The sequence below is a fragment of the Lissotriton helveticus genome, chromosome 3_1, assembly GCF_964261635.1.
Source record: "Lissotriton helveticus chromosome 3_1, aLisHel1.1, whole genome shotgun sequence".
Lineage (NCBI taxonomy): Eukaryota > Metazoa > Chordata > Amphibia > Caudata > Salamandridae > Lissotriton > Lissotriton helveticus.
Window position 1 is genome coordinate 59,423,648 of NC_136061.1, and position 16,523 is coordinate 59,440,170.

The following is a 16,523-nucleotide window of genomic DNA, read 5'->3' on the forward strand; positions in this document are numbered from 1 at the left end:
TTGTCACAACATTCGGAGGTTTATGTAATAGCTTTACAACACCTGCCTAACCTCAAATGATCACCCATTTGCATGTAAAATCTTCCCTCATATGTTTGTCGGTATTGACTCATATGATTCAAATATTAAACTATTGTTTTTGATAAACTAAAGAAACGCTGAGGCCATACAGTTCTGATGCAACACCCCCACCCCTCTTTTACAGTGACTGGTGTCTGGACTTTAGCAAAGTTATGCTGTGATTAAACATTGTTTCATAAATGTTTAAATATCTTTATTAGTAAAAAAAAAAAAAGAACAGCACACACAATAATTTTGATCTGGTCCAACTGCAAAGTGACACAACTTGGCAGAGAGTGCATCCTTAGTCACGGCATTGTGATCTGTACGGGTCTGTCGCGATAACAATCCAGTTGGGATGACAGAATCGTCATCAGTCCATCATTTTTCATTCTCCTTCATTCTGTGCTCCACCTCCTTCAACCATCTTCAGACATTTTTAGTTTTCAGGTGATTTGGTGCAAGGGCATGTAACCTTTCATCAGTTATCTTACATTAATGAAAATAAACACAGAGGGGGGCGTACATATACAGCCCTCTTAAATAAAACAAATACTATACAACGACCACAGGTAATTTATTAGCAATGTAACAATGACTGCCGTTTCTCATAAGAATTGTAATGCCATTCTAAGGAATCATAATTATCCATCTAAGTATTGTTTTCCTTATCGCAAATGTGTGTCCAAAATAACTAACACCTGACAAAGCCCTTAAAAGTGGATCTCATGGGCCGAACCTTCTGTTCTTATAGTCCGATTTAACTCTTCCATTGGGATTGTTTTAAATATGTATTAAAATCCATGCTGTGTTGGGTCGTAAGGAAAATTGTGTCAATAACAAATAGGAATACATACTAATTGCCAATGCTTTTGTAAAATACAAACACTTGACAAAGCCCTTAAAAGTGAATCTCATGGGCTGAAACCGTGTGTTCTTACAATGTGATTTAACTCCCTCGCTGGGATTATTTCGCTATATTTATTTTAAACCATGCTGTGTTGGTTTGCTTGGCTTTGCAAGGCACATTGTGTCAATAACAAACAGAAAGACATTCAGGGATTACGCCGTTTGTTTGACAGGTTTTAATTGTCACAGATATAAAGATGCTTATCATTTAATAAGATTTTTCTTGTCTTTTGAGAACTTATTTGTAGCTGGTCTGCTAATTGACGACCTATGTTCTACATAGTCTCTGTATTATATGTAACATGATGGTGATGAAAATATATAATTCAACCAATGTATCAAGAGTCAGGGCTGTGAGGTTGTTTCTTAATTTACAAAAACGTTTCCACAACGATAAGCCTCTCAAACAACATGTCCTTTGCCTAAACTAGATCCAGTCCAACACACAGTGTATATTGTTGCTGTGATGGGATGGTCTGTCGTTCCCTTCTCTTTGTGATGTGCACCTTGAGGGTGTGTGATGGATCATTTGTTCTCAGTTATCACCAACAAATGCAACTGAAAGGATGCCGGTTTCTGTTGCTATATGTGAAGTAGCTCACATCTCTAGTGGTAAACTCGGAGATGTCTCCTGTCTCTAATCCGTGCCATGTTTTTCAAGCATCAGACACCCCCCACTCTCCATCTCTACTGGAGTCCAGCCATACCATTAACTACTCCACACAATAGGCACAAGCCATGTCAATGGAGTCATCATCTTTTGTCCCGTCCATGAATAGTCTACATCTCTTGCCCAACTCTTGTCAAAGAGCATGAGCCCCTGCTCATTGTCCTCGCTCAACTGGAAATAAACAAATGCCTATTCCTGGAATTGAATTTAACACCTGCTGTATGATCCATCTATTAAAGAACCCCTTAACTGAATGTGAACAACAGTTTTTATTTATCTTGCCTCCCCCATCCACCTCACTGGAGGTGAAGACCACTAATTTATCCACATATCTGTTTCTGACCAGATCTCTGGATGCAGACACCTGTCTCTTTTCTCATATCGACTCACCCTACCGCTACAGGTCAGGGAGGCTCAAGACTTGGTGATTCGATCATGTTATACACACCACATGTCTCTGTAGCTGAAGAAGGCACCTTCAGTGCAACAAGTAGAGTGCCTGTCAGGCTGAGCAAAGATCAGCCTGACCATCATTTTTCAGGTAAGGCAGGCAGGAGCTTGACATGCATTTGTATTTGTACTTATATTTGTAGAGCGTAACATTCATCCCGAAGGACATCACGGCGCTAGGATATCATACAGTGCGGTGCAAGGAAAAAAAGGGTATTTTATTGCGGAGCAGGGTATTCTTAATTAATGACTAATCAACTTAGTATCTAGGGAACAGGAAGGTGTTTAGCTTCTTTCTAAAAAGCAGATAGTCGTCTGTCAGTCGTAGGTCAAGTGGGAGATCGTTCAACAGAACAGCAGCTAACTTAGAGAAGCAGCAATCTTCCATCCGGAGTCTGGTGGTACGTTTGATCTTTGCTTGGGCCTGATGGTTCGATCTCAGGTTATGTAACGGAACGTGAAATGACATTTTGTCTTGCAAAATGTGTGGGCCTTTCTTATGGAAGGTCCTGTGAGCATGGCAGTGGAGATTGAATTTGGCTCTTTGGCGCACTGGCAACCAGTATAGTTCCTTCATGCTGTCAGATGCTGAGCTGTATCTGCTTTTGTCACAGATCAGTCTAGCGGCTGCGTTTTGGACTACTTGAAGGCGAGAAAAGAGGTATTCGGACATGCCCATGTAAAGTGCATTCCTGTAGTCCAGTCTGCTCAGAAAAAGGGCTTGAGTGACCATTTTTCTGCAGTTCAGCGGAATCCAAAGAAAAAGTCTGCAGAAAAGTTTCAATATAGCGAAACTTTTTCCACATAACGCATGCACTTGGTCCTGCATGGATAGAGCATTATCGAATAGGATGCCCAGATTTTTAACAACGTACTTGGGTTCAGGGGCAGTTCCCAATGCTTGGGGCCAACAGCTGCTGTCCCAAATTGAGTGTGCACTCTCGAAGAGCAAAATCTCGGATTTTCCAGCATTTAGCTTTAGGCAGTGATCTGTCATCAAGTTGCGATTTCGGTGAGGCAGTTGATTAGGTCAGTGTTAGCACGCCAGTTATCCAGAGGGATCAATAATTGCATGTCGTCGGCATATGAGCAGATGTCAAAGCCCATTTTCTACTAATGGCTGCCAGAGGTGTGGCGCAGCGGCCAGGGTGCCTGACTTAGGACTATGGGGTTCACTGTTCGATCCCCGGTGCCAGTGGCAGGTTAGCCCAGCACCATGTGACTCTGGGCTTAATCTTCCAGAAGGCCCCCAGCGCTGTACACCACTTTGGAGGTAGCTGTGCGCTTTACAAATAGTGGTATTTATTCCATTAGGAAAGAGACATACGCATTAAAAAGAGTGGGGCTTAGCGAGGTTCCCTGTGGGACTCCATGTTTGATACTTTTTGGATTTGAGGAGCAAGGGCCCATTTGAATTCTTTGGGTTCTGTTTTCAGAAAGGATGCGAACCATGGGAGGGCTTTTGAATGTAATCCTTACTTGTGGAGAATTCGTAGTAGGTTGTTATGAGATACAGTGTCAAAAGCCGCAGTAAGGTCCAAAAGGATCAGTGCTACGGCTCTGCCTTGATCCACTAGGGATCTGATGTTATCGGATACAGCAAGTAATGTGGCCTCAGTGCTGGTGTTGCCTTTAAAACCAGTCTGGGAGGGGTCTAGGAGGTTATTGGTTTCAAGAAAAGTGGTGAGTTGTCTATTAACCAATCTCCCCGAGACTTTAGATAGATAAGTCTGCGAGATCGGTCCGTAATTTGCTGGCTCGTACATTTCTAGGCCTGTTTTTTTTTAATACAGGAAAGACCACGGTTTCCTTCCATATGGTTGGGAAGGAAGCTAGCTCTAAAGATTTATTAAGGATTTTGGTGACATGGGGGCATAAGACTGACACTAATCCATAGATGATGCAGTGTGGGCAAGGATCGAGTGGCAATCCTGCCTTAACCTCAATCATAGCTTTTGCTACCGGCTCTTCTGAGAGGGGGACCAGAGTGGCCAGATGGACCTGAGCCAGGGGATGGGACGGCATGGTTTCCCAGTCTATATCCCTCAGGCTGTTTGTTAAAGGATGCATACATTTTGGTCACTTTATCAGTGAAGAAGTTTTAAGTATCTATTGTAGGTGCTATAGTTTGAGACAAGCAAGTTGGTTTGCAGAGTTCTCGAATTACTTTATAGAGTTCTTTGGATGAACTGCCATTGTCTTCGATCCTTTTTGTATAGTAGTTTTTCTTTGCATTTTTTAGGGCACAGTGATAGCTTTTCAGTTTGACTAGGTAGCTCTGTCTGTCCTTGCTCTCCCTTGACAGTCTCCATTTATGCTCCTGGGTTCTACATTTTCTTTTCATTAGTTGTAGTTCTAACGAGAACCACTTTTCAGATTGCTCTTTATTGTTAAATTTACTGTCTAATTTAGGGGTGCACTGATCAAGAGCTTTCTCAATTTCTTTTTGCAGATGCTCAGCTTCTGCTTGAACCGAATTAGTGTAAGACGTATCAGGGTTATATTGGGAGAAATATGAGGCAAACAAGTCAAGGGTGACTCGGTTCCAAGCTCTTTTCCCTGACTAAAACTCAGTTTTTTCCTGGAGTGGTTTAACTGGTAGGCTGAAAGAGAAGGAGATTAGGAAGTGGTCAGTCCAAGGCAGTGATTTATTGTCACGGACATTGATGGTCTCAATGTTAGAGAACAGTAGATCCAGTGTGTATCCAGCCGTGTGGGTTGGTCCTTTGATCCACTGAACTAGTTGTATTATTGACATATCGTTTTACAGATGTTTGGCCCCCGGATTGGTGGAGTTTTCACAGTGGATGTTGAAGTCACCAATAACTACAAACTGTTTCTGTTTTAAGCAGAGAGGGAGAAGTTGAGATAGCAAGTTCACACTGAAGTCAGCATGATGGCCAGTAGGGTTGTAGATAACAGCCCCTCCGAATAGTTTGTAATGTCCTTTGAGCACCGAGAAAGCTAGAATCTCATGAGTGCCTGTCTGGGTAACTGCCTCAGGAATACAGGTATGGTGTTCTTTAAATAAAATGGCGATGCCCCCACCCTTCTTCCCCTTTCTATCTCGTTTTAATAATTTGTAACCTGTTGGAAGAGCTAAGGCAATGTTGAGGGTGTTGTTGTCGTCTAGCCATGTTTCGGTGATAAATGCTAGATCTGGTTTTAGATCATCTAAGGTTTCCCAGATCTCAATACAGTGTTTGGGTATTGATCTAGAATAAAGTAAATACAGGCCGGGGGTAGGCAGTTAGAGTTGGTATCTTTCTCTGTATGCTGGGCATATGTAACTTGGCAGCCCCATTTGTAATGACAGCAAGATAATGACCTTCAAGCTCATTAAGAGATGATTTACACAGTGCATGCTGGGTTTCTGTGTATCCCCCAGGTCCAAAAGCATACCTCTTGAGTAGGTGTCAGATGGTATTTGGTTTGGCATTAACGGACCAGGATTTTTGGCACCTGGGCCCGTTCGGGTGCGGAAGGCCGCAGACGGGCTTGCCTTAGGCGTGCCTTTGGCTAAATGCACTAAATGGGCTGAATTTTGGCGTGCTGAGGATGTCACAGCTCCTGTGGGCATGATCTCTTTTGCCTGCCAAAGCACCTGATTGCCTTGGATTGGGGCGCTTCAGTTTTAAGCCCTGAGGTTTCCAGGGCCGAGTGTCAATCACTGATAACTTGTCAGAGAGTGGGGTCGGGTCAACAATTCTCAGTGACCCATCCCACTCTGTGATTAGGTAGGGACTGCTGCCTCCCTTTAGTCAGCCATTGAGAGAAGGCAGTAGTCCCAACCCTCCTAGGACTGCCAAGACAGAGCTGCACAGGTAAGTGTGATTCTTTTTAATGTTTAATGCGCACGTGCGTGCATGCATGAATATTTGGGAGTGAGTGTTGTGAAAGGATGTGTGTGTGCACATGTGTGAATGGATGGGTGAGTGAGTGTGTAATTATGTATGCCTGGATGTCCCTTTTGACCCCCTTCCTGGTATAATAGCCGTCCGCCACTGGAAGAAAGTATAACCTCATTGTTTCGCGTGTGGTGTACCACATGACAAAAATATTGCATTCACAAGATCTCCTCCCGCTGCATCATGGTAAGTAGTTGTGGAGTTAAGAATAGTAAATATATTCTTTCCTTGACAGTGTAGGGGATATGGTATTTTGTATTGTCAATCTCGATATAATGACATAGAACTGCAAGTCGCTATCTCTTTTCCCTCTCCTATCAAAAACGTATCCTTAAGGGTGAAGATCTGTTGTATTTACTATCTATGGCCTTCCACATCCCCGGAGGTTAAGGCATATTGATGTGCCTCGTCTCTGTATTCAGCCCACCATCTCATCTTTGCTCCACTCTTTATCGCTGCAAAATACTCTATTTACTGTTCCTCGTGCCTAACCCCTCCCATGCCACTGCAGTTATATCTTCATGTCTGACCTTTCAATGCCACCGAACATGCAGACCAGCCAATACTCCTGTAGGCTGATGGAACACCTGTGACTGGACGTAGCGTCTTCTCTCATTCATGATCCAACTCAGGCCTTCTGCATGCTTCTTGGCCATGCTGCTCAGGGGTAAAGACTTAATGTACAGTTTACTCAATCAAAAGCCACATGAAAGCCACCCTTATCGCCATCCGTCCCAAAAGAACGAACCTCTGAAGGCAAATCTATCATGGTACTCTGTGACAACACAGATCCCATGCCAGTTCTTTTTTCCACCCTCATCCTGCACCACTGACCGCTTACTGGCACGCTGGAATGTGTCCTGCAACGTTCCCTAGCTTTCCCAATGCATGCTGTCAGAAGATGAAGGCTTACTTTTTATGAAGCAAGCCCACATCAGATCATTGGAAAGTGAAGGTCTGGACCAACCTTCTGCAGTCACGACACACGTTAAAGAAGTTCATAATCTGTGCCTAATTTTGCCAGAGTGTGGAGCCTCACTCATCCACACTCAGTCCTCTGTCTCTCCGATTGGAGGTGTAGATACATCTTCTCTGTGCTTTGTCTTATCCTTCGCAGATGTCACTAGAAGTGACGTTCCACTCATCCCTTTCCTGGCTTCCGCCGTCTTACAGGTTCTGGTACAAGTGCTAGGCTGCGGCTCTGGGGATAACAATGCAGTGCTCCAGTGGGGCAGGGTCTCAAGGCTTCCCAGCCCCACCAGGGTTCTTTGGCTGATAACCATGTCCATTATGGGTCCCTGTCCTTACAAGCACACACTGACCTCTCTCCTGGTGACGCATTTCTTACACTGCACCACACAGCACCAGTAGAACCGGCACAGGCAGTTCTCCTCCAGCACAACTGTCTCCTCCCGGTAGCCCCGGCCACAGCAGAGCAGGTCGCACCCGCCCATGTCCATGGCGGTGCTGTTGCACACTCGCCCCCTCGTGCCGGGGGCTCCCGTCTTCCGGTTGGCCGAGCAGAAGTCAGGGGATTCGGCCGAGTAGATAAGGTCCCGCTTGTCAGGTGGCTTGATGTTGTGGCCCACCGGCACCACGGACTTGCCGTCATTTCCGGCCATGACCTTGAAGGCCCCGTTGAACTTCTCCAGCAGCCGGTCGCCGACCTCCCGGAAGTGGGGCATCTTCTTCCAGCAGGTGCGGAGTGTGCAGGACCCCGAGAGGCCGTGGCACTTGCACTCCGTCCTCATGTGGTTCTTCACGGCCTGCAGACAGGGAGAGAGGGGAGAGGAGATCAGCTGACGAGATAAAACACACGCTTCTCAAAAGGAATTTATAGGTGTCCCCTCAAGGCAAGTCCCACTATTTCAGGAATGCTTCTCGCCAAGAAGCCCTGCTCTCAAATCTGGGGTTTGTTGCTAATTAATTCATGATTAATGTAAGGATCCTGTCTGCCCCAGGTCTTTAATTATAAAATGCCTGAGCGATCAAGGATGGGACCGGACAGGTCTCCTCGGCCAATCAAACATTTTTTATCAGGCCCGCTTCTAAGCTTAGGAATCATTGTGTGAGTGCTTAGCGTGCAGAATGCTGCTGAGGCGCACATGTGTGTGTGTGTGTGCATGCCAGGGGTTCCCAACCTTTAGCTATGCCCCGCACCCCTAGAAAATGTTTGATTAACGTCTGCACCCCCTACAAAATTAATAGTACATTTTAAACAAGCATTTACAATGCAATAGGTCTCGGGTTAATTAAGTTTGAGCAATTGGCATTGCTTAATATTGCAACACCAACTGCAACAAAATTCTATAAATTGTAGGCCAAAAAAATGTGTATTTATTTTTGTAGCAATGGTGGCATGCTGCGCTTTAGATGAATACGTTTAAAAGTAAAGTGCGCCATACTGCTATTGCTACAATAGTTAATTGTGGATGCGTTAACAGTTGATGTGTGCACTGATGGCTGGTGGTGTGCGTGTGTCTGTAGAAATTGTGCACTGATGGCTGGTGGTATGTGTGCCTGGTGGAAGTGTGCACTGCCGGCTTGTGGTGTGTGTGCCTGGTGGAAGCGTGCACTGACGGCTGGTGGTGTGTGTGCCTGGTGAAAGCATGCACTGATGGCTGGTGGTGTGTGTCTGATGAATGTGTGCACTGACGGCTGGTGGTGTGTGTGTGTGTGTGTGCCTGGTGAAAGCGCGCACTGACGGTGTGATTCTGTGTGTGGTTGTGTGTGGTTGTATGTGAGTTGTGTGTGTGGTTGTGGTTGTGTGTATGGTTGTGTGTGTGTGGTTGTGTGTGTGTTGTGTTTATGTGTGTGGTTGTGTGTGTTGTGTTTGTGTGTGTTGTGTTTGTGGTTATGTGTGTGGTTTTGTGTGTGCCTGTAGTTGTGTGTGCGGTTGTGTGTGTGCGTGTGTGGTTGTGTGGCACCTCCCTGCCCTCACCTGTGTCCTGCAGCTCCCACCAGTCTGTGACCATAGGGCAGCGGTCCTTTCAGCCCCACCCCCATCCCCCCTACACACACGCACACCGGTGTGCGTGCACCCATGAGGTGCTAGTGCACAGGTAATGGGTGTGTGTTCCTGTCCACCCCGCACCTCCTTGCCAGTCTGTGACATGGGGCCAGCGGTCCTCTCAGCCTCCTCCCACCACACACACACCCGTGTGCGTGCGCCCGTGAGGTGCTAGTGCACAGGTAATGGGTGTGTGTTCCTGCCCAGCCCGGTTGTAATTCAGAGCCAGTGAGGGAGCTGACGGGACCGGCTCTGGGAGGGGGTTCACGACTAACGAGGCCGAGAGTTTCCGGGAGAAGGGAGCGCCCCGAGGCTAATGTAACACCCGCATCATCTGCCCAGGCGCTATCCGTGCTCTTCTCACCGAGGACTGACCCTAAAACCTGCCCGGCTGATTCTCTCCACCCACCCGATCCATTTATCCACCTCTGCGAGTTCACGATTCATTATTTCCAATTATTATCCGTTGCCTTCGCTCGTTCATTTATTCTCCGACTACCGTCTGATGTCAACCAAGCCTTGTTCGTGCCCAGTTGAGATATGCGCTGTTGTCTTTTTAAACTATGTACGTCTTCTCGTTGAAGTCCAGTTTAGTAGGTTAAAAAAAAGAGGGAACCTGCAACACAGAGTAGCCCCTGTTTCATGTAAATGAGTTTATTGCAAATATATATGTTCTAATCCCGGCATCCCATCCTAACCAAAACTGTGTGATACTCAGCAACTCACCCCGTCACTGTGTCAAAGTTCCATTGAACAACATAAAAAATGGAAGGGGTTGTATGCATTTTGGGGCCTGCCGCATGAAACTCTATGTGTAAGGTTTGTTCGTTGGGTTTAAAAGCACCTAGAAGTCATTGGGTTCACTGCGTTGTGCTAAGCGAGTCCTCTCCCAAGTCACTGCACAATTGTTCTAAATGTGTAGGTCGTGCGGTTATTGTTAGGATCCACAATTTCCCACTCCGGGAGATCATTGGAATGGGGGTGGGGGTTGGAGTACTGAAACACATGAGACTTAAGACAATCATGGACAGAGGCCTGTCTGTCTGTATTGTCTTATATGGGAAGGGGCGAGAAATAAGCTCGTAGTGTGTACAGATTGTTTATTTGTAATAATCTACCAGAGAGAACGTCCAACAGGGATTGGAAACACGTATTTTCGGCTAGAGACCCCACCCACCCCTTCGGTGGGGGATAATGGGACTGGCCGGCACGGGGAGGGGGGCTTCGCATGGGGTTTCAGAGGGGCACGTGTGCCTAAGCATCAGCGGGTGTGCAGGATAACCCTAGAGTGGGACTGAGGGCTAAGTCTGGGCGGGGCATGTTGTATGAAGGTCAGCGAGTGGCGAGCCTGGCCATCAGCCCTTGTGCCAAGAGCACTGCCAGAGTGGCACTGAATGGCCGCGGGTGGCCTGTGCATGGTTTGGGGTACAGTGGGTGAGGTTTCGTGTGGGGGTACACGTGGGTGATGGCTGGCGGTGCCTGCAGGGTGTGCATGGTACAGCGAGTGAGGCTTACCCTGGCCAAGCACAAGCGGCTGAACATCAGGAGCAGTGCCAGGTCCTCCCAGTATGCCAGTGAGGGGGTGGATCTGGCGCTGCCCCTTCCGCCTCCAGAGACGAGGCTGCGGTGTTCTTAGCTCTACTCTCGGTACAATAAACCCCCCGAGAGGCGTTGATGGCGGTTGTACTCCCTTCCACCTACCAGGGGACCGGTGCATTTCCAGTGCATACGCTGCAATTTTAGGTAAGGTGAAATACGGCTCGTGCCCAAGATCAGACGATGTGTGGTCTAGTACTAAAGGCGAGACCAGCTAATACCAGCTTTGCAATAAATGTTCGGAAAAAATGTGACATTTTTCTCACGAGCTTTCGGGGGCAATGTAAAGCAGTCTTTGGCAGCCTTGGCATTTTTCAACTCTCTCCTTGTGCTCGTTCAAAACTGGCAACCCACACAAACAGCAGCAGCAAGTGTGCCCCACATTCTCTTGTACCCAGTACATGCGGGTCCTGCAATTCAGTGTCACACTAACAGTCGAGCGCCTTCGGGTCCAAGAAGCGGATGCAGCTCCTTGAAGCTAGATCGGGACGTGCTAAATGGTCGAGGGCGTCGCATTCTGTCTTCGAGGGAGGCAGGGGCTGAATTCCTGTATGTTGGAGTTGCTGGGTATGAGGGTGCAGGGAGGGTAGGGACACGGCAGAAATCGGCACCCACTCCGTGTCCCATGTCAAATTATTATTTTCACTTTAAGGTTCCCGTAGGACGTCGAAGTCAGGAAAGAGGGTTTCCGAGATTCAAAAGGCGCTAAAAATAAGGGTTTCAGCATGGTTATTATAATAACACAGTGCTGAAAGAGAATCCTCTGGTGTGAGAAATCTACTGCAGATATTTAGACCAGATCAGATCTGTACAGGATGGAGTCCAAATTTGCTGTAAGTGAGCTGGAGTCATTCACAGCGCTATGAAGCGCACGACTGAGTGAGCAAGCTCTATAAACAAAAATATTATATAGGCGACACTCGGAAGTGTTGCTCATTTCGTTATATCAGTCTCCCAGCCTCACGACTCTTCGGGAAGATGTGTTCTACAGAACATACATCAAGCTTTTTTTTAAATGTAATTCTATGTGATTTACTATTCTCGAGGTGCTGTAGTAAGCCGTTGTATACCGACTATATATGCAAATACTGTATATATCTAGTGGTAAAACCTTTACTAACACTTGCCCATTTTCACGCTACTGCAGTGTGAGGAACTCTAAACATGTTGCAGAGTGAAACCTACTTACCTTTCCATGGAGGGCTTCAGTTGTTTCCTAGTGGGAGTCCCATGGGCGGCCAGCTATGCTGGCTGTGTGATGGTTTCAGCTTCGGCAAGGCCCTGGTCGCCATGGCAACACGTAACGAAGCAGGCTGATTTAAATATGTGCACACATCGGGCCGCCTCTCTGTAACCAGAGCCAGGCTGCCTGTGTAAAAAAAAAAAAACGCCCGCAAGTGGTGCGCGCGTGCGCACCACTGCGAAGCATATGTTTTCAATTATCGCGCCCGTGTCGGGCACGATAATTAAAAACATATGGGCTTTGGTGCGTGTAACAGACACCAATAGGCCATGGGCAGAGCTGCGCGACCGCCCATGGCCTATTGCGTGTTCTGTTAAAAAAAACGACACGCACGCAAAGCTCAATCAAAATGGACCATTGAAAATTAACACGCATGAGCGCTGTCATTTGCTAGGTCCATTTTCAAAACCCGAGAAAAGGACTCTGGCTGCGCGAACACTGCTGCACAGTGTACGCTAGACCTTAACAAGCCTTTGCAATGCATTAGGGCTCGCATTTATGAGAGTTTAAGATATCAGCATTGTAAATGATAATGCCTTTTATATAGTTTTTTATGAAAACAGATAAATAAAGGGCATTGTCATTTACAATGACAACAGCTCTAACGTTAACAAATGCCATCGGGACCTGCAATAATGCATGGAAGTGGTACTTGCTTTTTTTTCCACCGCAAAGTGATAACTGACATTTATTGACAGTTGACTTCTCAAAACACTCAGCGAAAGGTCATTCAGGACTTACAAATGCAATAACAGCTTTTACGTGATCTAGGACTGCATGTCAAAGGAAATAACTGTCAATACAATCGAAACTTAAATCTTGTTAGGGACACTATGTAGTGTCTCCTTCGCAGGATAGCACAAGAATAACCTCCTACAGGCAGTATCATCCAATTGTCAGACAAGACTCATCTCTTTTAGCTTCCAACAGTGTGTATTTCTTGGTATCAGACACTAAAATTACTCATGAGACCGGGGAGGGGAGGATGTGGTCCAAGGTTATCAGTGGGACAGGATATTCATGAGCCAAGTACCCGTGCCGTCCCTCGAATGGCAGTGTTAAATGACAACATGATTAAATATGTAATTCCAGCAACCATCAAAGGAAGAAGCCACCGTAACTATGGTTTTGGATTCCCAAATTAAAGGTCTTCCATAAGAGCAACAGTATCACATCAACAAGCTAGAATTGACAGCAGTCTCTCACACTACAAAGGTCCCTCAATTCTCTGTGTACCAAAGAGCATTAAAGTAAGGCCATTCTATGGACTCTACCTTCAAAGGTAATCTGAAATAGCTGATGTAGTGAGAAGGCTGGGACTTCATAAGAGCCTGGTGCGACTCAAATAGGAGGTTATGTTCCTTATTCCATTTAAGGCCCTCAGATCACATCAAAGGTAGGTCCAGTCGGATTGATCTTCCCTAAATCTAACACTCTTACTAGCCTCCAGGCCAGACCACACAACATTCTGATACACCCCCTTCACTCAGCATTCCAGACTCCAGCTAAAATAAAGGAAATGGGGACACAATGAATATTATGCCAGTCTCGTGTAATAAAACAAGCACTGCCAAAACCAATAGGCCTGTTGGCCACAATCTGTTCTACTTTTTCCGCACACTTCTTTGTTGAATAAGCTACAGTGTCCGCACCAATTTAAACTAGCCCTTTGGCGCTCAGGCCCGTTGGCTGTGACACTTCCAGGGGCTGTGGGATGGCGCTGCAGAGACTTTGAACACAAGTGGCTAGTCACCCAAGACTGGCTGCAGTGTCAGCTGGTTGGGGTTTTGCTACAGAGAGAGAAAATCTGAGTTTCCTTTTTGCCCCGTGGTACTTGTGTGTACTCCTCTGAGTCGGTGTAGCAGGCCTTCCTGTCAGCCTCCTGCTATTGCGTAGGTCAGCTTGGCATAAACCTGGCATGCACATACAGAGTAGCAGCACATGGCAGGCTGCAGGCTTTTACAGCTTAGAAGAAGCTACTTGGAAAAGAGTGCTGCTCCACCTGAAAATAGAGCAACCACGGTAGCACGCGCCAAAGGGCTGCTGCTAGAATCTGATCTTGCTGGGGCAACGCCCTCTACGCCGGAACCACCGCCAAGCTCCAGAAGAGACTCCAGCGGATCCAGAACGCCTCAGCCAGACTCATCCTCGACATCCCACGACACAGCCACATCTCCGGACATCTGAGAGACCTGCATTGGCTCCCCGTCAACAAAAGAATCACCATCCGCCTCCTCACCCACGCACACAAAGCCCTACACGATCAAGGCCCCAGCTACCTCAACAACCGCATCAACTTCTACGCTCCCAAACGACACCTCCGATCAGCCAAACACGCCCTCGCCGCCGTCCCCCGCATCCGAAGAACGACAACGGGAGGAAGGTCCTTCTCCTACCTGGCCGCCAAGACCTGGAACTCCCTACCGACCGACCTGCGCCTGACCCAAGACCACCTCTCCTTCAGGAAGAAGCTCAAGACCTGGCTATTCGAGCAGTAGCAGCACCCCCCCCCCCCTCCTAGCGCCTTGAGACCCTCCGGGTAAGTAGTGCGCTATATAAATGCCTGTGATTGATTGATTGATTGATTGATTGTGTAAGGATGAATGACTGTATCCCATCTGACCCTGAAAGCAGCTTCCCGCCTGCCCAACACAGCGGAAATGCCTACGTGACCGGATGCCCAGCCATGAAGGGTGCGTGACGTGTTTTAAAAACAGCCCGTCCAGTGAATGATGTCACGAGATCTCAAAACCCGAGCAGGTACCAAACAAATTAATGTTCTAGAAGGGCTGTGGGCAGTTATTAGCGATACCGGACTGGCTAACGAGAAAGAACGGGTTCCGTGCAGAAGGAGTGAAATGATGGGCCACAACAGACAGTAATGGGACAGGGAGGTTTGCATGTTATATGCTTTGACAACGTTCTTGAACTGTCGTCTCAAAGGTAACCTGGAACACAATAGCCACCCGTTTATAAAAGAACGCAATATAAATGCGAGAATATTACTAAAAAAAAACAAAAAACTAGAGATTAGTTCGTCACAACTTTAGTACGATGATTTTGAGGTATTTCGCACACATTGTTTTTAGCTTCAACTTGCACACTGCACTCAGGGGGCAAATGCCATCACGCAGCTGTAAATGTCAATATTTAGGGACATGCAAAAGCTCATTCTTTATGTATGGAAAGTCTTGCCATGGTGGAGCAGTGCAGACATTAGATACCAGAGCACCATCTGCCCACACAAGATGCACATCAATATATCTGAGGAGCGCTATGTCTTCACAACAAAAAAGATACATCTTCAGGAATACAAAGCCCTGTAAAAAGGACAGACCAAGCCTATTATCTTATTGCCATGGTCTCTTTAACACCACAAGATCTGGGAAGACTGAACAATAGGTATGCTTTCCTGGCTTTCAAATGCATTCAGGAAATTGTAGTCTTGGTCGACTTCAAGTCATCAAACGCTTTCGAAAGGACTAGAGTGCAATCGTCTAGGAACTAAAGCCCAGTATGTGGTCCTAGGTGTCCAGTGACAACGAAGCATGCATCATAATACATATTCATGTGGCCAACTGAACTAAAACCACAGGTCCCAGAATGCATTTAGTGAGCTAAAGAAACAGACATTAAGGAATAATTATACCTATCAAAAGGCCACCTTTCATTTGTGGCACAACAAGTCCATATTATGCATTCAGAAAACTTGTAGTTTCAATTTTTTATCACATGTGCAAGACTCTAAATCCAAACATGCAAAGTGTGGTTAGTTAAAAAGCTAGGGCTGGCCGAGTGTGTCAGTGTGGCAGGGATGCAAAGTTTCCTGACGCTGTGGGGCATTAGGGTCATTGATTACTTAAGTAAGACAGACAGCACAGCTGAAAAAACGGACTTTGCGCTTCTCTGGCCTCGACCGGGTGGCTCTCGGCATGTGGGGTGAAGAGCCGCACGGTGTTGAACTAGTGGCTCGTGTGCTTCTGGGGGATGCCCTCGCAGGTGGTCGACGTCTTGTAGAGCCGATTCATGTAGCGCCGGCCCCGGGCATTGGACCGGGGCAGCCTCGGCTAGGACGCCTTGTTCCTCCAGCCGGGCCTGTCCGAGAGGACCTGGATGAGCGGGGGCAGGATGCTGTAGCCCTGCTCGTGCAGGGCGTTGGGCTCCGTCGTCGGGCTACTGGGCGAGCACAGGCCCGGGGGCAGCAGGAGGCAGGCAGGTAAGGAGACGCAGCATAGCACGGTTCTGGCCACTTCCATGATTTGGGGCCTGGAGAGCAACTCGAGACAAACGGACCCTCCCGCAGGCCGCTTTAAAGACTCGCAGGTGCGCGTGCCAAAGGCCTCGGACGTCTCGCGCTCCTTAAAGAGGCAGTGCGTGCTGAATACTTGCAAGCAAGTAACCAAGCAAAGCAGACTTTGAAGCACAGTTGGCCACACATCTGTCATAAAAACGTTTACTCTCACGAGGCCGCTGTCTCTTATTTTCGCCAATGTAAAACAAGTAGCTTTTTTTTCATTCTCGTTCACAATCTCCTGCTTTGAACCTAGATTTATCATAGGAAAAGTAAAGTTACAAATAGCATAAAGGATAGAAAAACCAGAGGTGGGGGTAGGAACTCTGAGTTTATTGAGAAGCGCACGATAATGGAATGCATTGGTGCTCGCAAGCGGCGCGAGA

At 47.0% G+C, this 16,523-nt stretch overlaps 1 protein-coding gene and 1 long non-coding RNA gene across 10 annotated transcripts in view; one reads left to right on the plus strand and one right to left on the minus strand.

Moving 5' to 3' along the window:
• The window catches only part of LOC144822101 (uncharacterized), a 1,825,698-nt gene that overhangs the window by 175,255 nt on the left and 1,633,920 nt on the right, over positions 1–16,523 (plus strand). The window lies entirely within an intron of this gene.
• WNT6 (Wnt family member 6) overlaps positions 256–16,523 on the minus strand; it is a 657,721-nt gene continuing 641,453 nt past the window's right edge. The window contains exon 4 of the mRNA XM_078679225.1: positions 256–7,763. Within this exon, the coding sequence (XP_078535351.1) occupies positions 7,302–7,763 (462 nt within the window). The 3' untranslated portion in view covers positions 256–7,301. The remainder of the gene's footprint in view (positions 7,764–16,523) is intronic.